The 25,378-nt window shown below is 41.1% G+C and overlaps 1 protein-coding gene across 1 annotated transcript in view; it reads right to left on the reverse strand.

Moving 5' to 3' along the window:
• grm7 (glutamate metabotropic receptor 7) overlaps positions 1 to 25,378 on the reverse strand; it is a 263,044-nt gene that overhangs the window by 52,658 nt on the left and 185,008 nt on the right. Inside the window, exons 6-7 of the mRNA XM_023394638.2 lie at positions 20,637 to 20,837; positions 10,833 to 10,972 (exon numbers count right to left, since the gene is read on the reverse strand). Coding sequence (XP_023250406.1) covers positions 10,833 to 10,972; positions 20,637 to 20,837 — 341 coding nt within the window. The remainder of the gene's footprint in view (positions 1 to 10,832; positions 10,973 to 20,636; positions 20,838 to 25,378) is intronic.

Consider the following 25,378-nt stretch of genomic DNA (forward strand, 5'->3'; position numbering starts at 1 on the left):
ATTGCAGCCCACGGTGTTCAGTCGCTAACTCAGTCCATGGCAACAATATACTTCCTGTTCACGTCTCTTAAAGCATTATGGAAACTGTAGTTCCTAAACTTAACAAATGATTATTCAAACAGAATAATAATCAGAATAATACAAGAGTTTCATAAAAATTTGCTTGTCTAATTGTCAATGGGGGATTATTCCACATATACAGATATTTGCCCTGTGATGAAAACCTGCAGACATACTGACAAAAAAAACCTTTGTGCAATTTCAATCGCATAAAATGCTCTTTTTTTCTCATTTTAAAAAATGCCCTGAAACATGTGTAGTAAACTCAGTGGCAAAGTGGTGGCATTTCTGAGCCTGTAAATAAAAGAAAGAAGAAAGGAGCAGGTTGTAGCAGCTGTGGTGTCATTACAGTTTATATATACTTACAGAATAATTTACAGAAAATTCTCCTTTCGCTTTGAATTAGGTAGCTTCTTCTTTTCCATTAAGTAATGCACAGTGGAATAGAGGATAATGTGTGTCTGTGTGCAGGCTTTTAGGGTCATAAAAACACACGATTCCACTGTCTTTCCCTCTCTTCGTACACTTTCAGTGACTATTTCATTGCTTTCATTTTCCATTTCCAGCCCTGCTCTCTGCACTTGTTGGGAGACGAGTTCATCGTATGTCTCTCTCTTTTCTATCTTTTTCTCCACTTCTTTCCCACTGTCTGTTTGGTGGCATTTGCTTTCAGTGACCTTCCTTTCTTGAAGTGACACTGATGTGCCATTGTGACAGCAGCCGTCTCCTGTAGCTACATTACAAACAGAGGGCATACAGCGAAGGAAAGGACAAGATCCAGATATGTTTCCCTCTGTGTGTGTCTCGCTTGTCTGATCTCTGTCTGTGTTTTATTTTCTATTGGTCTCACACTATACTCTGCACTGCACTATGATGTCTGGGCTTCACAATATTTATTGTGTTTTCGACAGTTTACACTGAAATGAAACCATGTGACAGGTTTAGAGGGGAGATGTCTGTCAAGTTTTCATCTAAATTTAGGGCGAATTTTAACTGAGTTATCACAAAGTGGTGAAACACAAAAGTCTTGTTTCCCTCCACTGCTGCTATGTGAATATATCTTGACTAACTGATGGAGGTAAACAGCTGGTGGACCTGATTCACTGCAGAAGAAGATGAGGTCATTATAAGGTTTTCAGCCTCATCATCACATGTACGTCAGCGTTTACTCCTGAGGCCTGTTTCACACAACAAACGAGGTTGTGAAACGCCGGTTTAATCTTTAACAATGTGTCATGTTTTATTAACTTACATGTGTTTTTTATTTAAATTGTTAATCTAAAAAAATAACCGGTAACTGTAGCTGCCAAATAAATGTAGAGTGGTAGAAGTATAATGTAGCGTAATGTGAAAAACCTGAGCTGAAACTGAAGTACAAATTGACATGTTGAACTCGTAATCAAACACTTGCTTATTTCCACACTCAGCAATTACAGAGCAACACGATGATTCATGTGGAGAGGCGTTTGTGACCACCTGGTGAATCTAAGTCCAGTATTCCCTCTTTTTTTAGCTCTGTTTTTGGTCTCCACCAGCTCCTGTGGGAAATATGATCAAACATAATCAAAGGCTAATTTAGGAAAATGATAAGAATGCAAATGGAATTTGCTTTGTTACTGATCAGATGTGTGAGACTTTCTTGTGCTTTTATTTTATAGGCACAATCGCTGAAAGGAGGTGAATCTGTTAGTGACTAACTGTCGCTGCCGTGACGAAGATCTATTTTAGCACCAGGCGCTACGCACTGACAGTGCAGCCCGCAGCAGTATTCGGCCAGTTGCCGAACACTGTGTTAAATGCCCCACTATATGTTCACCAGCTGCTCTCTGACTGTGTCTGTCTGCTGTCTGCTGCTGAGCAGGTAGAGGACATGGCTTTTTACAGCTGTTTCTCTCAAAACATCTGCCTGCTGAGGCCAAAAACGACACTACGAGTGCACCGAGAGTGAACCAGAACATGTCACACTGTATCTGTCACATTGTTATTGTACAACTATACATTATAGCCACTAAGTACCATACAGTAAACTGGACCCAGGCAAAACACTTGACACACAGGACTACAGTGAACAGGGGGCCAACACTCTCAGAGAGTTATTTGTGACTCATCCACAGAGATGCACACACACAACAACCAGCCATGTGAAAGACTTCCTCCCACCTCGCGGTCCTCTCCGCTTCTCACGACATGTGTATACCCTGAAGGCACAAAGTATCACGTAGCATGCAGAATCAATTTGGCCCTCTGAAAAGACCAACTGCCAGGCTAATATACAAGGCGTTTACTAAAGGGAAAAAAGAAATTACAAGTGATAAATTGAATTAATCTCAATCGGGGCTGGGAATGGGATGAAACGGGGTCTCCTGCCTGGAGAGGATTAGCAGCAGATGTCAAGTGAGAGGAGGGGGAGACGGGAGGAAATGAAGGAGGGAGAAATATTGTCTGTGTCCTGTGGTGTCCTTGCCTTTAATGCTAAAAAATAACATCCTCTCTTAAATCTTTGGCACCAAGATATGATATTAAAAAAGGATTGTAAATTGACAGAGATGCATTATGATTGAAGGGTAGGTGAATTTGGTGCAGTCCCAAGCCAGAGTCTGTGGATATTAAACACAGTTTTGCAGGGATTTTGTTGTGTCAGTGGGAGTTTGCAGAGTCATCACTAGAAAGTGCCATTTTCTAAATGAAGCTGGTAATCCCATATCATGGATATGAACAATTTAATCCACCCATAGGAATTCAACAGTGGGATCACATTGTGGTGCCGCTTTGAATTCATAATCCAAACATTTCCCCAGTTGTTTTTGTGTGTATGTTTGACCCCCCAACTCCAAACTCTAACTTACTGTATGTCCTTCAATACGTGTGTTTGGTGTCTGGGTTCAGGGGGCAGCCAGGTGCAAGATCAGTGTTAGTGTTGAGGTGTTGGGTATTAAATCAGGAGAGCTGTGACTTCAGGTAATTCCAAGTCATTTTTCTTCATTAAATGTGTGTTTTTGAGTAATGTGGTAGATGTTACCTCCGTTACCTTGGAGGGGGCCTCAATGAGCTGTGTGCAGCAACTGAGGCTAATGCTAAGCTAGCTGCTGCTGGATGATCAGTAAATCCCTCCGAACTGTAACTGCTGCCTGTTTGTTAAACTGCACTGTCTTTGCAGCCCTGTGAGCGTGTTTGGATTTTAGGAGTGCAGAGTAAGTATTTATGCTCATTGTGCGCCCTCTAAATCAGCAGCACAAAGTTTCTGGGGGGCATGAGCTCGTTCACATTCCCCTGCTGCCTGAAACTCGCAGCAAGCAGCTGAAACTTCCAGAAATAATGCACAGTTAATGTGCTGACCAAGTAGTAGCTAGGACACAGTAAACAGTAATAAAGTATCTCTGAATAAGCAGGTGTGTAAAATTACAAGTTCTCAAGTACAAGTGAAAAATGGGAAAAATAAATGGTGATAATATCATATGATAAAACTATGAAACTGAAGAACATCTTTGGGCTACAGGTGTATATACACTGGGATTTCATTGCATGTATTTTCTGTTCGCAGGTGAGAACCGCACCAAATGCCACCAATAAATTCCAGACAGGCACTTTGCAGCCTGTTCATACAAGTGATGACTACAATATACACTCAGTTGGCATTTTATTGGGAACACCTAGCTGAAACGAATGCAGTCTAACAACATAGTTCTGTGGTTGCAATATTATTCATTGTTAGAGAGAGTGTTCATGGTGGTCTCCTTCCATCCACTAATAGTGTAACACTCCAAATATTTTATTTACAAAGATCTAAACTCAACATCACCACCAGAACGAACTGCCACACTGACTCTTCGGCTATATGGACGGATAAGGGCCGAGCAACCAGCAGCTCATGTCATGTCGCTCACAGGTGATTTGGACCCAGACACATACTGCAGGTCGAGCCTGATAAACGGCTGAAGCATCAACCGCACAAATCTCTCGTTAAACAAGTCTGTGTCAGTGTCGATGTCAACCTGTCTCTCCACACAGCACCACAGCAAGATACTCCATTTGACTGTGAAAGATGAAGTGATGGACCGGCAGGCCAGGGCAAATACACCAGCGACTGTTGCTGAATCAACAGACTTCTAGTATAGAGGAACTGGGGCTGCCTGGCGCCAGGAACAGTCATCTCCACATTGCTCTGGGTTCCCATGGTGACAACCAGCTTCTCCTCTAAAACCTTGTCCAACAACAGCAGGATCAGATGGAAGAGGATGAAGACACAGAAGACAGATCCTTTTGTCCATGTCCACCCACAGGAGCGCAGTGGAGAGTGTGTGATCGCCAACTGACAAACAGATCTGCCTCCACCGATGCAGGCTTCACTTGACCACCGGAGGCCCGTCTGTCGACATAATTTCAGCTCTGGCACTGTGCAGGGGCGTCCCAGTGATTCATGACTGCAGGTCTTTCTGTCGATGTCGATCAAAAGTGGCCTGTTTAACCACATATGCCACAACAAATTTTAATTTACACAGCCTAATTTCACAAATCATGAATATGCCTCAAGGGGAGCTTGTCTAAAACATCACAGGAGATTTGTTGTTTTAGGTAGAAAAGTTTTACAGATTTAGAAAAATAACACACGTCAGAAACAGAGAGACAGTGGGAGTAAGTGACATTGCTATCAGGGATCCAGCAGCACATGCTGCTAATAAATAACAGCCTTCGTACAAATAATGCACTCAGCCATCACAGAAAGCCAGATTTACAAGAAAATGGTGCAGATGTGCACAATTCATCAAATTTGTGTCTGCAATCTGCTTGTATTTAGCTCCTGATTTACTAAGACTGCAGCTCATTAGACAGTCGCCTCCTGGACTGAACCTGGGACTCAGTCTGAGAGGGAAGTGGAGGATTTCTCTGACATCATCCTCAGGCAATAAATGTTCATGTAGTGATCTTGATTCCCAAATATTTACATTGACTGCAGTTCAAATTCACCAAAGAAAAAAAAACAGTTACTATTACTCATACTGTATTATTATTATGTTTATATAAAATGGAGGTACTACATATGTTCATGGAAAAACAAAAAGGGCATGAAGTGACATAAACAAACAAATCAAAGATTCACATAAATAGACACAAGTCACCAAAAGTGAAGCTTAGCAAAAGTTCAGTAAGGAAGACGATCTCCTCCCGCATGCCTTCAAAGTCACAATCACTATTTCCTGCTCTCTCTAAGCTCCACCTGCTCATTCTAGTATCACTCGTAAGCTGTCAAAAAGTGTTCTCTCTCTCTCTCTCTCTTTCTTTCTCTGCAGTCATTTTAGCGCCGTGAACATTTCGTGACCCTCCTTCAACCCCTTCCCCTCCTCACCTGTGGGTGCCTGACCATCTCCAATCAAACCCTTCAATCAAAAGTTTCCCTCTCATGACGACGTCCCATCCTCCAGCTCCACTCCTCATCACCACCACCAGTGTCCATGGGAAGTTTCCTCTATTTGGAAGGATCCTAAACATATGGACCACTTTCCACTGTCATCCACTTCCTGCCGGGGTCTAAGGGCAAACGTCTATTCCTTCTCTACACGATAAATGCCATTTTATTTCAAATTTCCTTTTATCAGTTTCTTGTGATTGAACTGGAGGAGAAAGAAGGAGAAGGACGGAGCAGCAGGTGCAGCAGTAGAGAGGAGGTGTAGACAGTGTTGATAGGTCTGATGTTTAATACTGAGATAAATTCAGTCAAACACTCTTCCTTATATTTCTTCTCTTCACTACCACTTTACTTCTGGCTTGGGTTGATCCCAGTTGCACTTTGTTTACAGCCTGCTCTTCGGAGGCTGAGAGTTTTCCCCTAAAAACTGACTGCTGCAAAGAGCTTGACCTCAGTAAATCCAGCAGAATACACAGCAAAACCAGTGTTAACACGTTTTCAACCTGTTATTTGTGCGATCTACCTTTAAATGTAGGTATATTCAATGAGGAGGGAGACACAACTTAGTTACACTAACAGCAAAAAGGAATATGCCAGCTGTGATTCCATTCTGCTGAGACTGTTCGATTGGGCAGAGGCCGTCACATCTGCACCTGGAAAACAGCTGCAAAAGCTGCAGTGAATCTGACCCACAGCATCTTGGCGAGGGCTACGTTTTTTTTTGCTGTAAAACCTGAGTGAAACTTCTCCACAATATAGTTTTCATTTCTTTCTATGGCAGCACCTGTAGAGTGAATATCCATTCTGCACGTTCCTGCAGATTTCCAGTGTGTAAATGAGCAGAGGTGGAGGAGCTGGAGAAAAGTAATAAGGTCTAAAATACTGCAACACTATCATTATTTGACACCAGGAGCGTTTTTTTTTTTTTTTTTTTTTATGAATCACAGTCTAAGTGAAAAAAAAAACCAACAAGATGTGTGTATACTGCTAAATGTGATTTGTCGCGAGGAGTTTTTCAGTTGCTAAGTTAACAGAGAGGTCCTGCGGCGCCGTGCACGAGTTGTCCCAGTGCAGATTATGGCCACATAAACCCTGACAGAGACCCATCAGACCGAAACACTTTCTGATTGACCCATTACGCCACGGTGAAGCAGCTGTGCCAGCGGGGAACTAAAGACAGACAAAAGAAGAAGAAGAAAATGGCAGAAATAAAATGCGGCTGACTCAATTTTTTTTGTTCACAAAAAACATCTACCTGTGGTTTTCTAGGACTATAAGCTTGTCATGTGTGGAGTCTTTTGAATGGGTTTGTACCTCTCCTCTCTTTATTCACACACCAGACCTGTGATGTACGAGGACAGGTAGGGCAGATCATGTATGTCGGTATGGCACATTAAGGTAACTAATCCATACATAACATGGCAGACACACCCCCCCCCCGTGGCCAAGGATTTGTCTTCGTCTTCAGCTCTGTTAACAGCAGCAAGTTCAAACACAGGTGACTAATCTTCTAAATATGCTTATTACTCTCCCGCACCTTGATCTCTGAATTGCCTAAGTAAATCAGTGTACATGCACCTTGGTTAAATCATATTAGGTCTGACTGTCACGCTTGAACATATACTTTCGGTAATAGCTCCCCTTAGACGTGTGGAGAGTGACACACACCACAAAATACACACAAAGGAATTATGAGGATAGAGGGAAAGAAGCAATAATGGGAGGCCTAATAGCAACAGCTCTGCCACATCTGGCTTACCAGGGGCTATTGAGGTGAATAATTTAGTGTTGTGAAGAAGCAGAGACATGGCCTTGAATGCAGAAGCAGGGGAATGCTGCAGATCAAACCCACAGCTACAGTGTTGGAAAACATGTCTGATTTCTACCTGCTGAGGACAGAGGAAGGAAAAGGAGGGATTGTCTGAGGGACATGTGGACCATATGTAACAGTTTATTCTTTCAGCACTGTGAGAAACTGGAGAGGAAATAAGAAACTGCAAATCAACATTTTAATGTAAAATCTTGAAGCGATATCCCTCCTTACATCTGATCTCAGAACAGCGTCCTGTCCCATAAAGGATCTCATATTGCCAGTTTACATTCATCTTGTAATTTACTGCCCCCTGTGGCAGCAGCAGGCTATTGTCTCTGGAAGCTAGCCTGACTTGCAGCTGTCGTATCTATAGTTTCTGTCATTTTCGTGCCAGTGTCCCATTGACAAAGGCTGGGACTCGTCAAGCAGAGACGGAAGCAGCATTTTTTGGACATTTGTACATTGATGATAATCCAGGGATTACGGATGGATGACTAGCTATAGCTAGCTACAGACAAGTGTGCTTGTCAAGCTGCCTTTGACTCGGCTTCTACCGTTCAAGCGTAGACATGTGTGGAAACTAAACTTGTGCGATAGAAAATGACTTCTCTTTTCTTCCTTAGTGTTAAAAGGCAGCAGTGAACCAGCGAATCACACTGTGATTTATCATCGGAAATCAGCGTAAATTCTCGTTATAATCACCTTATTCAACATGTCTGACGACGAGTAAGGGTGTTTACTTTCAATTCACAGATCTATTCAGTTTACATATTTATAGGCAGGAGGTAAACATAAGGGCGAGAGGTTGAATATGGTCATATATACATATCAGCATTAGAAATGGCAGTAGAAAACTATTTATATTTGATAAACCTAGCTGTATATAACTTGAGCTCAGTGTTTTAGCCTGTTCGTTTACACTTTGGCACATTTGCATCATTGCATCAAGTCCTGCTGCTTTGGCTGCGAGCAGTTTCTTTTCACACAGACAACAATCAGAAGGATTATTTTTAATACTGAAAGAAAAAGTCTGAATCTTGTGAAAATGAGCCGAAATCTTTGCCGATCTAATTGCCGAGATAATGAGAATGTTGTGAATTCTAAATGAACTTGTGGATCTTCATAATTTATAGACATCAGACATCTGAATTGTAAAGAGTGAATTCTGCTGATTGTACCTGTGGAGAGGGGTAAGACAGGAAGGAGATGAATTAATATTCTCTCTCTCTCTCTATCTGGATTACCGTCTGGGATGGGATGCACTTGTTATTCAATGCTTTTAACTTCAAAAGTCACAATTGGACATTGAACAACAAGTCCCAGCCAGGTTCACCACTTTCTCATGTCCCTTGGAAACACCTCCGTTGTATTGTGTGAATTTGCAGCGCATGTGTTGTCAAATTGACCAAGATGTTTTCTGAGTTTGCAGCACGTTTGTGTATTTGCATGTGTTTTCTTTAGTTTCCGTGCATTGAGCTCACAGGGCCTCCGTAGTTTAGAGCTCATTATCTGTTCATATCTGAATAATGTATTTCTATTCATTCACACTCATTCATTAGATGGACATCTACAATACACATGGTGAAATGTAGAAAATAAGCAGAGTGAACATGTCTGTGCAAGACCTTTAGCAAGAGATTTAGCAAATTCCACTAGGAACTCAAAACACACTTACAGCTTGAAGGTGCAGCAATAATCACCTCTGATTCAACACAATGTAAACTCTTGCAAGGATCAGACATACACTCATATCCAAACCTGTCAGATCCTGCAGTGCGCTGAGCCGGAGTCATGAATGATGCTTGTGAGATTTAATTCTCAGGAGCAACAGTGTTTTAGCAACACTGTGACTTGACCCAACTTTCCAGAAAGCAGCGCCTGTTATAACGCTGGTTAATAATTCAACATCACTTTGCTCTTCAGAATAAAGTGTCTGTAGAAAGGAAAAGCGATCTCAGGAAACCAGCTTGTGAGGAGAATAATGAAACACACACATTAGTGAGTGTACGGAAGATTAAGATAAGTTACTCCCCGGATGAGAAAATGACAGGTCTTCGTAATTCAGACTTCACCTTCATGACAGCAGAGATCTGTTGTCTCTTTAACAGTTTGCACTTGTTAATTACCAGTTTGAGTCGGTTGAGCTTCAATCATAATGAGACGTTTTAACATGTTCACTCATTATACAGTTCACAAGAATTCAAACATCCACTCACTCTGCTTCATTTGCATTTTCGTCAATGCATGAAACGAACGTCACATAAGAGTCTACAGCTGTACAATCAGAGGAACACCAGAGTTATCAGGGTTCATCGTCCGGGGACCGTGAATGTCTGTACAAAGATTTGACCTGCTGGTGGCATCCATCCATCCATCCATCCATCCATCCATCCATCCATCCATCCATCCATCCATCCATCCACTTTCTTCCGCTTATCTGAGGTCATGTCATGGTGGCAGCAACTCAAGCAAAGTACTCCAGACGTCCTTCTCCCTAGCAACGTTTTCCAGCTCCTCCTGGGGGATCCTGAGGTGTTCCCAGGTCAGATGAGATAAATAATCTCTCCAGCATGTTCTGGGTCTCCCCTGAGACCTCCTACCAGTTGGACATGCTTGGAAAACCTCCAGTGGAAGTCGACCACAGGATGCATCCTAACCTCAAGTGGCTTCTTTTGATGCAATGGAGCAGCGGCTCTACTCTGAGATCAACCGGTAATTTTAGGAGAGCTGAGCCGGAAGTCACCACAACAGTCTGGTATGACGCCTGCTTTACTTCTGATTCTGCTGGTGATGCTAGATTTAATCTTCTGGGCAACATGAACCCACGAGACCTTTTGGAAAACAATCCAAAAGTTGTTGAGATATTTCTGTCGGGACGAAAGTGGTGGTCCGTCAGAGACCGACTGAGTGCATGGCTAAATACCCTCTCTAAAGTCACAATCTAAATCAGATTCATGCCTTCACTCCCTTTTGTTGTCGAACACATCCCTTTAGTGTGGTCCATTTGGCTCCGCTGCGCCAGGCTGGATCAAACGGCCTAATAAATCTGAGAACCTCTCACACCATCAGATAATCTTCTCTGACTATCAGTCCTGAACCAGCCTCCAATTAGGAATCCCCCGTCAGATTGTGAGGACGGACAAATCTGGTGTATATTGGCTTGAAAATCCTCCAGTGTATCCGAGATACAAATACATTTCCAGGCAGAGTGAATGTAACAACAGTGGCCACTATTTCAATGGGATTTATTAAAACAGCTGGATGCAAATTGTTGAAATCTTATTCATGCTCAGGGAAGATGAGCTGAGAGATTGTTTGTGGTGTTCTAGTTGCATTCAATTGTGAATAAGCCAAGTCCAAAACAATCTCCAGCTCCCCTCCTCATCCTCACCACAAACTCTCCTTCACGGTTCATGTAAATTTAATTTGTACAATCAGTAAGAAACAGTAGTTTTCACCTGGATTCACCCCAGACTCAGTTTGTGTTTTGTGCCCTAAATTCATGTACCATTCATACGAGCCAACACAGGCAGTGCTGTTGTACGTCTGACTCACGTTGAGCTGCAGGTTCTCCGTCCACTGTCCGATCACCCTGTAGCCCGGCCCGCTGATGTTGTTCCACTGGTACTGAAACAGATCGTAGCGTCCGGGAGCGTCGCCGTTACGGTTGAACGTCACTGAAGTACCAGCACTTCCTGTGGAGGACAAACAAACAGTCACTCAGTCAGTCAGTCAGTCACTTGGTCAATCAATCAGTCAATACATCAATCAAACTATATTTTAATGCTACCCACATTACATTTGTTAAATGGTAACTGGTTTGCATTTGTGTAGCATGCCTTTCATTAACCCATTCTCTCACACGCACGCACGCACGCGCACACACACACACACGGCAGTGAGCTTGCATGCATGCTGCTGCTCTGATCGTAAGCAGCAGGTTGTGGTTGAAGTTTCCATCCAAATTTAAAGCAAATTTTAACCAAATTTCCCAAAGTAAAATGAGTGAAGTCTTTTTTCCCTCCACTGCTGCTGCATGAATATGAGTTGACTAGTTGATGGAGGTAAACAGCTGGCGAAGCTGATTCTCCAGGCGCTGCCATTAAACCTCCGCAGAAGAAGATGAGGTCATTAAGAAGAGCTCCAGTCAAAGGTCAAACGATGGGAAACATGATGGAAATCTGTCATTTCTGTTTGTTTCATGTGTAAATGTCACTTCACACAGATCAGATGTTTTCATCTCTCCATGCTTCATATACTTCTGTGGGTTTTTTTTGTGTTTTTTAAAAGAAAAAATATTCCAACTTTTTAAAATTCATAATTTTTGGCATTTACACTCCCACACACTCTAAATATTACAATACCCCGAAGAAGAAGAGGTCAGTGGTGTGAATCAGAGATTTAGCAAATTCAAAAGAATTGCTTGTGAAGCGCTGTGATTGGATGCTTCTTGCTGAAATGCACCTTGGTAGTTTTAGGTGAATTCTCTCCTTCTTGTATTTTTCACTCTTTATCAGAGGACCAGATATTTTCCAACACAGTTGTTGATCTTTTGCAATGATGATTGAGGCACCAGAGAAAGAACCGTCACCTAAAACTGTCCGTGAGAAAAACAAATGGGACTTTGGTAAAAACGCTGAATGAAAGTAAAAACGTGACTTTGACACTTTCTCTGAGACAGCATCCTCTCTCTCTCTCGCCGACCTCCCTGAGCTCTCTCCTCTTTTCTTATCCCTCTGTTCCTCTCTTCTGTTCCGTGATGCTGGGAGGCCCCCCTCAAAGACACTTGTGTTTATTTACTTTGGCTCATCTTGCTCTGGCGGGGGCCAGGAGTCTCTTTCATGTTTATATTCAATTTAGAGTGAAAAGGAGGGAGACAGATAGAGAGAAAAACAGAAAAGTGGTGAAGGGAGAAGGAGTAGAAGAGGGGCTGACAGACGGAGGAGAGGGGACAGATATAGTCGGCCTTCCTCTCCTCAATATGAACTACAAAGAGAAGAGAATACACAGATATCCTCAGGTTAGAAACAACTGTTTTGGCAGAAAACTCGACTGGTTATTGCGGCTTCTTCTTCTTTTTTTTCCTCTGGAAGTTTAAAGCCTTCTCTGTAGCTAAAGACTGCAGCTGCTTTCTTGCAGTTTTTCTTATTTGTAATACTTTGCCATGTTTCCATTTACCACTGAAACACATCACATTTGAGTTGCGCAAAGCTTTTGTCTTCCTCTATCGCAAATCTTTATTTATAACATTTTAATGTAACACAGAGCCACACAGCCTGTCAGTTTCACTGTGTAATGATACATGCTAAGAAGCAGCCATGACTCGATTTGTGTGTGTGTGTGTGTGTGTTTGTGCATGAGTTATTATTCATCTAAGCAACAGTGTATCAGAGCATGCATGCATGTATTAGCGTGGCTCTGTGCTTGCGTGTTTGGTGGGATGACTGTGTTATCCTCAGCTGAATGAGAAGGATCTGCATTAATGTCGGCAAACTGCCACCTCACATAACACAGGGCTGCAGTGTCAGTGTGTGGGCGCAGAGTTTAGCCCGATCTGATCCTGTTCAGCTGGTTAACCGTCCCAACACGTCAGTTTTCCATTGCACTTTGTTGCATTTTCTTTTCTTTTTTTCCCATTTTTCTCTTCAAATTGCCACCCGTTTTCCACGGTTTTTATTTATTCTCTTTTTTGCAAACTTACAATTTGCATAAAAACAACTGTATGGAAACATGCTGGATGATCCTGCTGAGCCACAGTATATAAGAATCATTTTTGTCACACAAACAACAACATCAGCGAGAAAAAGCCGCATGAAAGAATGATGTAAATACTCATATTCTCATATCAAAGCCAGCATGTTTGACTTTATTTTGAGACGTGTTAAAAAGACACAAGTAAGTAATTCTCTGTAAACGAACCAGTGAATGTCACATGTCTGGCAAGAAGCAGAGGAAGTTAAAACTTAATTACAAATAATTTCCTGTTTACTCTCTAATATATTTATCTGATGATCAATGACGACAAATACAAGAATTACAGCATCCACCACGCCCCCTTCTCGTCCCTGAACCTCTTAAAAAACATTTTTTGTATCTGATTTTGAACTAACTTACTTCTACTTTCTTTGAGTTCATCATCCTCCTCCATCCACAGATTAAACCCCAAAATTTGAAATACACGTATTAAAAAAGAAAAAGAAAAAAAAAAAGGAAGGCACTTGTTCAATGCTTTGTGACTTTTGAGTTTACAAGTGTCCCTTGTGAACACTACCGTTGTCGTCTGTGCTTCTTGCACGGCGTCTTTCTGTTTGGTTGTGTCAAACTGATGAAGACGTTTTCTGAATTTGCTTTTGTTTTTGTGTTTTCTTAAGTTGTGGTGCGTTGAGCTCTCAGGGCCACCGTAGCCTAGCAACTTCACCTGCAAACTGACAACTGATTTAACAGACGGTTAAAAAAAAACCCACAATTCACAAAGGTTGTAGATGCAGCAACTTGATCCCAAACTGCTACTTAATTTTGCTCTTTACTTCTTTCTTTCTGAGCAGTTTCTCTCAAAGCTGAAACAGCTAAACTAAATATCTTCATCCGGTCCTCTGACGTAAAAGCACAGCTAATATTCAAATCCTCAAATCTCATCCAGGACTGGAAAATTTAAAGCAATTATCTTCCAGGAAGTGGAGCACTTATCTGGATTAACAGGTACAAGCAAACTGGCCCACGTCAGCTCACACGTCTCAATTCCAGACGCCGTCACAGCCCATGATGCCGCTGAGGGGGAGGAAGATGAAGATGATGGTCTGTACGTGGAGTATGTAAGTGCTTTTCAGAGTGAAGGTATACGGCACGCTTGGTGGCAACTAAAGCGAAAAGCAATAATGGAACGTGAGTGGGTGCTGTACACGCAGGTAATGGTGGCACAGGTCTTCAAAACGGGAAGTTAGGGGGGAAAAAAGCAGAAAAATATTGTCTCTCATAAAGCTTTTAAGCCGTTCATTGGTTCTCCTCTGGTCTGGGCTGTCCAGATAATTTCAGTAAACCTTTGAAAAAGTGACTTTGACTTTGGGTTAAAAAAAATAAAAGTGAAGTTCTTCTTTTATACTTATTTTACGTCAGAACTGAATCCTAAATATTGAGAGAAACAACGACAGAGGCTAGAAAAAGTAAGAAAATAAATTAAAAAAACTGAATGTGCTTAAAAAAGTCTTTCATAACTTTAGAATTTATGGGTAAAAAGAATCATGAAAATATAACACTTGAACATATTTCATAAAAGAATCTGAGCCTCGTGATAAAAGTTTCTCCTTTCTCAAAGCTTTGTGTCTAATGCACAAACAGTTGGTTTAGTTTATTATGCTTTCGATAAAGAAAAAAAAGAAAACCTGACTGCTTTTAAATCAGCGGTCTTAGTTTCTGGCCTGACAACTGGGATCACAAACAAATAGATTCTCGATTTGAAAGATGTTTTCAGCAGCAGAGATTTTAAAGCGCTAAAAGCCGATGACAGTCTATCTGGTCTCTGTTTGGAGTCGAGCGGCTCAATTAGTCATTCCTCCCATGACCAGACAACTGCTTCAGATCAATACTTGGGTTAATAGCTACCAAAGGCAACACAGACCAAACTCTTGATATAAAATGGATTTTGTTTCTCAGTCGATATTTGGCTCATGTTTGTTTCAATAGGGAAGCTGGAAAAAACAATGGAAAGAAATATTCTGTCTCTGGAAGTAAAATGGAGAGAGTGTGTGTGTGTGTAACGTGAATCCTTTTTAATCTCTCTTTTTATGGAAATCAATTTTTTAATCAGACTGAAATACATTTTACATCAGAATTATTATATTATTATCTATTTCTTAAGAGAAGAAGCATGAAATATTCAGGATTTAAATGGACCACCACTAACTGCTGAAAGCGCAGAAATGGTGGGGGTTGATTCCTTTCACCTCTCTCTCTCTCTCTCTCTCTGTCTTTTCTTTATTGGAATTATTAAGACTCTTATATACGATGAGTGAGCAGTTCAACTGCCACATTCGTTTTAAATTAGCCCATTGCAATCTTTGCTAATTACCTGATAAAAAATCTCTGTGGAGGGGCAGATTTCTCATGCAGCCTCTGTCTCGTGCATTAAAACTATGAAACTATGCAAATAATACTATAAATACCACAGGTAAAAATGCAAACGCTCATTATGAAAATGGAGTCATGTAATATTTACACAAGTAGCTAAACAGCCGCCCTAGTGAGTGTTAAACACATTGCATGATTCATATTTAAGTCACATTATCACCCAGGTGAAGAGAATGAAATTGTATCTAATGAGTATATGAGTTTACATTTATTTGTTTTATTTATTTACTTTGTATTTCCTACTCTATAAAGGGACCTCGGGTACCTTGAAAAGCTCTATACAAATCTAAGTTATTATTCTTCTTATTATTAAATACACATACACGTGTGTGCATGTATTCACAGGTGTGCACTATTTATTTGTGTTTATGTGTATATTACCAGTCCTTCTTGCTATTTGACTTAAAACCTCTGCTCTTTATTTTTTTTAATCATTTTTATTTATATTTGCTTTTCATAAAGAAATTTCCAATTGCTGTACTTTAGAGCAAAGCATTTTTTATACCAAATTATCTATTAACATATGTGTGGCACTCTAATGCATGTTGGGTATTAACAGTACTTTTTACCAAAAGTTCATATTTCACACTTCTCCTGTGTTTTATCTGAAGCATTGATCCATCAGAAGATATATTGGTGGTTTTAAGAACCAATAATCATCTCAATGTAGTTTTACATCTCCTCTCTCAGGCTTCTCTCTGGAGCTCTAGTAACAACAGGTCGTTGAGCCAATCAGAACAGAGGAGGCTCTGAGCCTCTCTCCTGATTGGTTGATGGTTTTCTGAGAGCTCAAATAAGAATATAACAGATTTCAGGTAAACACTCAGAGAAACCAAATTCTGCAAGGTGGGTCCAGGTGGGCTTGGTGAATGGCGACTGATTTGTTGTGACATCACAAAGTTACAGAGGTCCTGACGGCTCGTTTTAAGGCTCAGTTTCAGAATACAGGCCGTGTGTGTTTCTCCGTGGACTGAGTGTTTTGATGCTTGCACAGTATTAATATAGAACCTAAACCCACTTTATAATCAAAAAAGGCATGGAAATCTCTCTTCATACAAAATAGGACCTTCTAGTTTAAGTAACAAGTAGCATAAGCAATTACTTATTATTATTAATTTGAAATTCTGTCATTACATCACCTAATCCCAATAACTCTCCATTATTTTGACATTTTGGGGTTCAGTTTGTTCTCTGCTAAATGCTCCACTATATGTAAACCATGCTGCTCTCTGAAAACGACCCAATGAGAGCAGTGACAGTGAACCAGAACAGTGAAGTTGTCACTCCATTAAAGAGAAAATGAGTAATCTGTGTCCTTCATCAGCCAGTAATGGTGACTACCAGGAGTGTCCGATTAAAACACACACACACACACACACACACACACACACACACAGACATGCGCACACACACGCGCACACACACGCGCACACACACACCTCACCCCTTCAGTCCCCCTCACCTCAAGGCTGCCAGAGTATAGACAATAATATCACGCTGCAGAATACTATTATAATAACATAATAACACTGCATTTCATTTGCATTTTGGCAGCAGAATGAAATGTCTTCCAAGGCCAACTGCTTCGCTCATAAAGTCGCTTCCATTATTGGACGTTTGAAAAGAGGAGTAGGATGATGAAACTCCTCAGGCAGTTTATGTTCCTAAACAGTGAACTGGATGGAAAGTAAATTTTGAAAAGCCAGAAATCTTAACACCTGGCACAGTCAGCCCCTGACTTCAATGAGAGCAGTCATTTTGTGCTATGGGGCAATAAAAGTCTTAATTATTGCCCCTTTAAGACCAGGGCCGTATATCACCTCACCTTTTAACACCTGTTCCCTTTGTCTCAGCTGATTCTCTAGCATAGCAGAACATCCTCATGGGTTAAGACTCAAGTTATAGATCTGGAAGTGGAATTTTTAATTGCCATTTGAATCAGGTCACAAAAGCACCAACCCGGGGATGAAACATGACAGACCCTTTTTACCAGTCTGCACGGCAGCTAGCAGCTCACTCTCTCTCCCCTGCTGTCTGTGTGTGTGTGTGTGTGTGTGTGTGTGAGACCCTGTATTGACTAGATTCATTGAGAGGCCGGCCTTCTGTGATGGTGATGGCAAAGTGTACAGTTGCTTGGACAAACAATCACGGAGGAGAGACACATGGAGCTGTGTGACAGAACACAGCCTGGAGGGAAGCTAATGCTGAACTTGATACTTTGGGTAAGTTGCTTTCATTCATCTTAACTGTACTAACAGTCAACCGGTACTGTTGATGATTGGTGTTAAGCTAATGTTTTAACGTCTCTCTCGTTAAGCTGTGAGACGTATATGAACAAATTCGTCTCAACTTTCTAACGTTAAGGTTTGATGTTAAGCAACTTACTAGCTGTGAGTTAACATCCCTGTCAGCCGGTGTTTTTAAGGAGGAAAGCAGAAAAATGTCAGACAAATATTTGAAAGAAAGGAGGCCAGAGAAGGAAGAGTGGGGCAATCACAAGAGGTGGAAGTTTCTGGCTATTATGTCATTTTCGGTGTTAAAAAAAAAAAACTCTGCTCTACTTTCTTTTCTTTTCTTCTTCTTTTTTTTTTTTTAAAAAAAGTGTAGACTTCAGAAAAATCCAGCACGGTACACCAGCTGTCTGATCAGGGCCTTAAATAACCTGCACCTTCCTACATCAGTGACTTTTTATTTTATGTTCCAACAAAAAGTCTCAGATCTTCCACTGCCTCTCTTTTTCTTTTTAAGAAGTTTTTATTGTTCCCACAAGGAATCTGCTGAGGCTGCTTTCTGTTTGTATGGATCATCCTCCCTCAGGATCTTAAAACAACAAACGCTCTTGTTATCAGACTTACCTCTTTAATATGGCTTTTAATTTGGGGTAATTTGATCTCGTTAGATTGTTATCTTTTGTTTGTTTTATGCTTTTTTACAAAACAAATAATTATTATTACTTTTACAAATTAGCTCAGTGCACCACGAGACTCTTATTATATATCTTAAGCTCTGTTGTTATGGACCCCAAAAGTAATTATGCTGTTTTCAGGTACTAGAGGCGACATATTTTGCCATCTTTGTTTTGTGCATTTCACAGGGTGAAAAAAATGTATGATTAGTCTTTTGTGTGTGATACCAGTATGTGCATGTATTTTCATTTTTCTACAGTCCACTGCATCCTACACTCTACATAAGGCTCACAGAATCTCACATGATTTGAATTAGTTGAGTTCCATACAGGCCCATCGCTTCAAGCATTATTGTGACCTAAATTCAGTTTATACTTTTCTTTTTGTTTGAGGAAACAATAAGCAACTGCACTCACTGGCACCCACAGACACTGTAATAAAATACATTAATTTAACAGATTGGTAAAGTTGACCATTCTGATTTGATGCTTCAGGCCAGTGGTGTCCAAATCTTTCATGCCTGGGGCCACATGGAGAAACTAGAATTAGCCCTTCGTGGTTATAATTTTGAGGATAACTGGACCCAAATGCTTACAGCCACAGACGAAAGCTAGGAAGTGCAAAGAGGAGTTTTAATAAACACAAAAGTCCAAAAGTTACAGGAAGATGGTAAAAACTGATGCTCAGGTAGGAACACAAAACAATGAAGTTGTTTTGGGGAGGAAATAAACATAATCCAAACAAAGTCACTATGGAAGCAGATCATGTTCCAGACTCATATCTTATATATATGTAGTGAAGACTTTGAAGGGATTTAATAAGAGGTATTATGTGTAATTTGGCATAAAGAGCATTTGAAGTCTTTAGTTAAGGCCAAAAACGTGTTTGTGAGGTCACAGTCACCTTGACTTTTGACCTTTGACAACAGGAATTCTAATCAGTTCATCCTTGTGTCCGAGCAGACGTTTGTACCTGAAAACATAATGCCTCTGGCTGTGGCTGTTGCCAGCACTCACATGTGGATGTAGAGCCAAATAAACTGAGCATCATTTTGGCACGGAGCCTCGTCTTTGGAAACGTGCAGCTGCTGCTGGACACTCCAGAGAGAATCATCATATTTCAATAACTGCACGCCCTCCTGTCCCGCGTCCACATCAGCAGAGACAGGCTTCGGGAACAGGTTCGTATCCTGCTCAAAAGCAGCCAAATCTTGAACGTGCTTGTTTGTCCATTGTCTCAGAAATGTTTGAGTTTGGAAACCTGCAGATTTCATCACAAAAAGCTGAAGATTCACACCAAATGATTTCACGTGTGCAGACCCGAGCCCATCTCTTCCTGGCAGGCTTTCGTTCAATATGTTCAGGTGGCCAGTAAGATCGACTGAATACACAAGCTCTGCCAACCACTCAGATTTGCTCTGTTCAATAAGGCTGCGACCTCTTTCAGTCAGTCTCAGATCTCAGCCAGACCTAAGCCAGTCCACATCAGAGTGGTAGATTATGTCTCCGTATTGCATCCAGTTCTCCGGGCCCTGGTTTGGACACAAACACGAGGCCGAAGGACTAAAGCATATAAAGACAGACGTGTTGAGTTTGACTTTTACTGGACTTATTGCTGTTTCAGAGCCACCACTTCCTGTGGCAATAGATCCCTCACAGCAGAGTTTGTTTTATGTATTTCTACTTGGGGACACCTTTGAATTTACTCTTGTACATCAGGACTCTCTGTGCATCTTCTTAACTTGATGTTTGTAAAATCCTCCATCTTTTTCTCTTAAAACCAGTTCTGATTTTTAGTGTTACATAATGCAGTAGCAGCACCGTGAGAGTAAACAGTAATATGTGGTTCAAAAACACAGACACAGCCATATAAGGCCTTGTTTTTCCTTCACTCTGCGCTGGGACCCGAAATAGATCCTGAGCCCTGACCTGTACGGTCTGCACTCCAGTCTACATTAAGGTGTTTTGATGTTTTGATGTAATTGCATCACCACAGAGAGGATGGACAAAAACCTTTATGAAACAGCTCTATACAAAGCATGATGAAGAGCAAGATTATGATGGAAAATAATAAAAAAAAACTTACAACCAAGATATGGAGGCAATTTTAGGAGGCAGTCTAAACCATTTAATGCACTTTCATAACCAGGAGTGCTTTTTATGTTCATGGTTACATTGTTACTTGGGTTGGTTTCGATTTCTTTCCCCCTGAAGCTGCTTTTGTCTCGGAGATTCTCTCGTGTGTTTTGGCCTTGGAGCACAAAGCACAGCACACATCGTAACAGTTCATTTTATCACCTGCGGAACGACGGCACCATCAGTCTACTCACCATTGAAGCTGACGCTGCGGATGTACTTGAGCAGTTTCTTCCCTCCAGCCAGGTCCATCTCCGGGCAGATGCCGGAGTTCTCTGGGCACAGGTCCCTCTGCATGTTGTGGAGGGCGTGAGCCATCGCGTACACCGCATCAATCACGAACTGGACCTTTCCCTCCTGCTCGTACTTGGAATCGATGCCGATCCGCTCCTGACCTGAGAGAGCGAGAGAAGGCGAGGAGACAGTGACTGAGAGGAACCTGGGTTTGGGATTTTCTTCTTTTCAAAAGAAAAAGATATTATAAAATGTAGCCGAAAATGGAAATATTATAAGCACATGGACCCTAAAATTGTACTTAAGAACAGTGTATGAGTAAATGTAGGCCTACTTAGTTACTTTCCTGTGTATTACGTAGATACTCAATATGTGCAGAGCAATAACAGAAATTAAAACCATTAAAATCTTTCCTCAGATTTCTAACATTAGTATATTCTCCTGCCTTTATATTAGCACAAAGCCACTCTGAGTAAAAGTGAAACATTTAGTAATATTGCTGTTATATGGTGCGTGGGGGTGAGGCGGCGCATGGAGCGCGAGAGAGAGAGAGAGAGAGAGAGAGAGAGAGAGAGAGAGAGAGAGGGCCGAGCAGCCCCGGTGGGGGCGACGACCGGTCCCGGCTCCCATTAAAGCTCTTTTATCTGAGTGCTGTTCTCCCGGTTGGTGGCGAAGCCTCAGGGAGTGAAACCTGAGCCTGTCTCAGCAGAAAAAGACGAGCGTGTCCAAAGTTATGTGCTCCCAAAACAGCAGCAGTTTGCATCCATTTAGAGCACGATAACGGGATTATGGCGACTGCTGGATCAGTCTGCCAATAACATGGGAGGATACTGGCCTTTTTTTTTTAGTAAATGCTGGATGGCGGCTGGACATGTGGCCCACGCTGATATGATGGAGGTGCCTCTCTGGCTACAGCTAAGAAACTGAGTGTTGAAAAGGCTGAATAATAAGTATGTTTTGTTTAAATGAAACAGATCAGTAGTTCATGTCAGTTTCACTGCCCAGTGAATATGGAGGTCACACCTGCTTAAGTTTTATTTTTCTACAACAGGAAGTGACGGCTTTTTACACAGCAGATCACTGTAGAAAAGCGTTGACTGAGAGTCACTATGTCAAACAGGTAAGTAGAGTGAATCTGAGTTTTTTTTCCTTGCTGGAGCGAGTCAGTGAGGAATCATTTATTAGTGTCGTTGGGGAAATTAAATACACAAATAAACAAGGCTAGGTGAATATTTTCAAACCTTCAAAACGATCCGAACTTTACGTAAAACAGACGACACAACAGTATTTTTCTAAACTTTTAGTTCAAAATGGGCAACATCATATCATTGTATCATATAAGAAAATACAAACAAGTTATCTTGGGAATTATTTAGCATGTTTCTGATTGGAGGAAAACGACTTGTTGCAACTGTCTCCCTAATATTTTGATAATATTTTTAATTTTTCTCTTTTCTCTTTAAAATTTTTTATCTATTGTGTTCAGGGTCAAATTTGACCTGGAAGTAATTATGGGCTGTTTATGTTGAAAATACATAGTAAAAGTTGCCAAACCATCATGAATGACAAAAATTACAGCAAAACAAAAATGATAGTATAAATCCTCGAATAATATAATGGTCTGATAACATTGTGTAATATTAGAAAGCTTATTGTCTTGAATTCAATTGTAGATTATCTATCTATCTCACTCCGCAGCTGGAACAGTGCGAACACACACACACACACACACACACACACACACACACACACACACACACACACACACACACACACACACACACACACACACACACACACACACAGTGTGTGGACACTCTCCTTTGAACTGTCACTTTCTATACTTTTCTGTTGTCATCATTTTTGACCCGTAACAAATGTTTGGGACGAATGGTCAGAGCACTTGATTCAGTTCAGGACCCGAGTTCACGGTAGATGAACGTCTGACACAACTGGACATTTCCGTTATGAACCCTCCAGCTCACAACCACTTTGTTTCTACAACTTCTGAACTTGTGCACAATCCTAACAGAGCCCATTATAGTTCAAACCTTCAAAATGATCTAAACTTTGCGTAATCAAAAAGAAAAAAATCAAAACAAAGAAGCTGGTGTGATGATGAAGTTAAATACGCTTGATGACAATGAGAGGAAAAGATGTAAATACATTCAGACAATCACAAAGACAGCAGGGCAGATTGTAGCTTAGTGAAACCGCAGCACATATCACTGTGATGTACGGTTACTTAGGATTGTTCTCATGGTGTTTCATGAGTCTGGAGGAAAACATTATGCAGCAAAATGCTAAATAACCAAAGCAGTTTAAACGGCAGCAGCTGCAGGGCCGCGGCTTACACAGAGTGTTTGGCTTCTAAAAAAGAAAAGACACTCCAAAGACTTTGATATTTCACACTTTAAAACAGGACAGTTTCTTCCGTGGCCTCGCTGTGCTCAGAGATGCTTCAATAAATTTGAATTTCTTACATTACAGCGCGCTTCAAACAGATTTTTCCTACGTCTGAAAAATGCTATTTAAGTTCATTTTTATTTTGTCATTTACAAAGTGAGCGGACATGAAGTCTGACTCAGGTTCATCTGAGCAGTTTAAGAGAAATACCTTTTTTTCTTTTGCATAGCTAAACTCTTTTGCTACTCTCAAACAATGATGGCCAAAAGCATGGTTCATAAACAACAGAAATTGAATTGATGCGAGTCTGTGTCTCACATAAAACCCCTCAGTCTTTATGAAATGCATTCATCAATAATAGTTTAGCCGTGAATATAACTCCTCAAACTGGCAAAAATGCAGCTTGTTGTACCCAGGAAAACCACACTGGTATTTTCCTGACAGCTCTTGTGTGTGCGCTGTTATTACAGATGTCTACCGTTGCCATTGTCTTAGCAATAGCGATTTAAGGTATTCATGGTCAGTAGCTTCCTCTTTCCATTGTCAGGGACTGACAGGAAATGATGCAGCCTGTGATCCAGGGCTGAGGCACAGACAGGCTGAACACCTTCCACTGGCTGTGTGTGCAGCATGAAATCAGATGGAGGTGGTTTTCATTATTATTAACTCCCTCACTTCATTATAATAGCAGCCCGGGTTTGTTTGGCTGCAGTGGAACAGATAAATCAGTTGTTCTAATGCTGGACGTCTCTAACCCATTGTTTGCTATGGTATTTAATCATGCCTGCTGTTACCACGGTAACCATGGGTGTCACCAAATCAATAAAACTCGGATATAAGTAAGCACCTCCGGTTCCCTTGTCCTGAGGTCGATGGGTTTTTGAATGGGTTTTTGAGTAGATGATGTCTGTGGTTACAAGCTCAAGATATTTTCATGTTTTATTCTACGACATGAAATATGTCAGTAAATACCCCAATCACATTTTTTTTTTGAAGTATTTATGCGTCTTAAAAAACACAATTGCTAACATATGTCTGTAAGAGACGACACAGGTTGTCGAGGAAGTTAAACGTCATCACGTGAAACATGAAAACCGATCTGCTCACCTGTCCACCTTTACAGCCTCGTTGTGTTTATACTTGAGCGCTTACAAAGTGTTACTAACTAAAGATTGTAGAAGACGTAAGAGCTAAATCACGTCACTTTATTTAGAGCTCAACATTAGCTTTTTACTTCTGGTGATTGTATTTAGGCTGAGTGGTGTTCATTAGTGAAAATGATCTTGCTGAACAAAATGTATCATAAACTTTTGTTTGTCTCGGATCTTATTTTCTGCAATAATCCTAAAGCCAGTGGAAAAATCCCATTGGTCTTTTGTTTATGGAACCAGGGTGATGCTAACATCCTGGGTTGGCGTACGAAAATACATCATCCCTGCATCACTCTATTTGGACTGTAGTTTTAAAGATTATAACTTTTAACTTTGGTTTCTTTTCCTAAAACTTAATTAAGGTAGTTTTTTCCTTAACCAGTGGCCAGATAAAAAACTCTTGAGTCCCTTTTGTATCATTTATGTATGAAAACCTGTTGCACCGCAGTACAAACACTTTGAATTTCTCCGACTCTTCCCCTGCAGAGCAGTGAGCAGAACTGGTATCTTACCTAATCACTTAAATATGAAACAAATTAAAGAAGAAGAATCATTTAGACGTCTCTCAATGTCACAAGTCGATTAAAAGAACATGCTGTAAATTATGCCTTTTAAATAGTTTTGACTCAAGCCTTCGAAGCCAGGGAATGTGCAGACCCCATCCACATCTCCATGGCAGTGTGCCCCCCCCCCCCCCCCCCCCCCCCCAACGTTCCCTTTGATCTTCTGAATACCCAACAGGCCTTTCAGGGTTAATTAGCATGCAGTGTTCATGTAACACAGGGAGCGAACGGTGAAGACAAAGAAAATGAGCAACATTCGCATGTTTCTGTGTCGGACTAAATCATCGCTGGTGTTTGGTGGCAGAGCAAATATACAGCTTGTGTTCATTATGACCATGTGAAAGGCACAGGCAGAGAGCAGCAGAGGCTGCTGGGATTTTTGATTCACCCCATTAACTTTCTTGTACGTCTCTGCCTTCTTTCCAGTTTTAATTTGCTTTCATGCGACAGTATCTCTTCATCGCTCCTGCTCTTTATGCGCCAGTCGCTCTCTCTCTCTCTCTCTCTGTCTCTATCATGCAACCTGTTTTTATTCTGTCCCTGTCTTCCTCCTCTTTCTCTCTCTTTAACCCTCAACACACA

Source organism: Seriola lalandi, unplaced genomic scaffold (assembly GCF_002814215.2).
Source record: "Seriola lalandi dorsalis isolate HSWRI2012SDOR001 ecotype SW California unplaced genomic scaffold, Sedor1 jcf7180002054951, whole genome shotgun sequence".
NCBI lineage: Eukaryota > Metazoa > Chordata > Actinopteri > Carangiformes > Carangidae > Seriola > Seriola lalandi.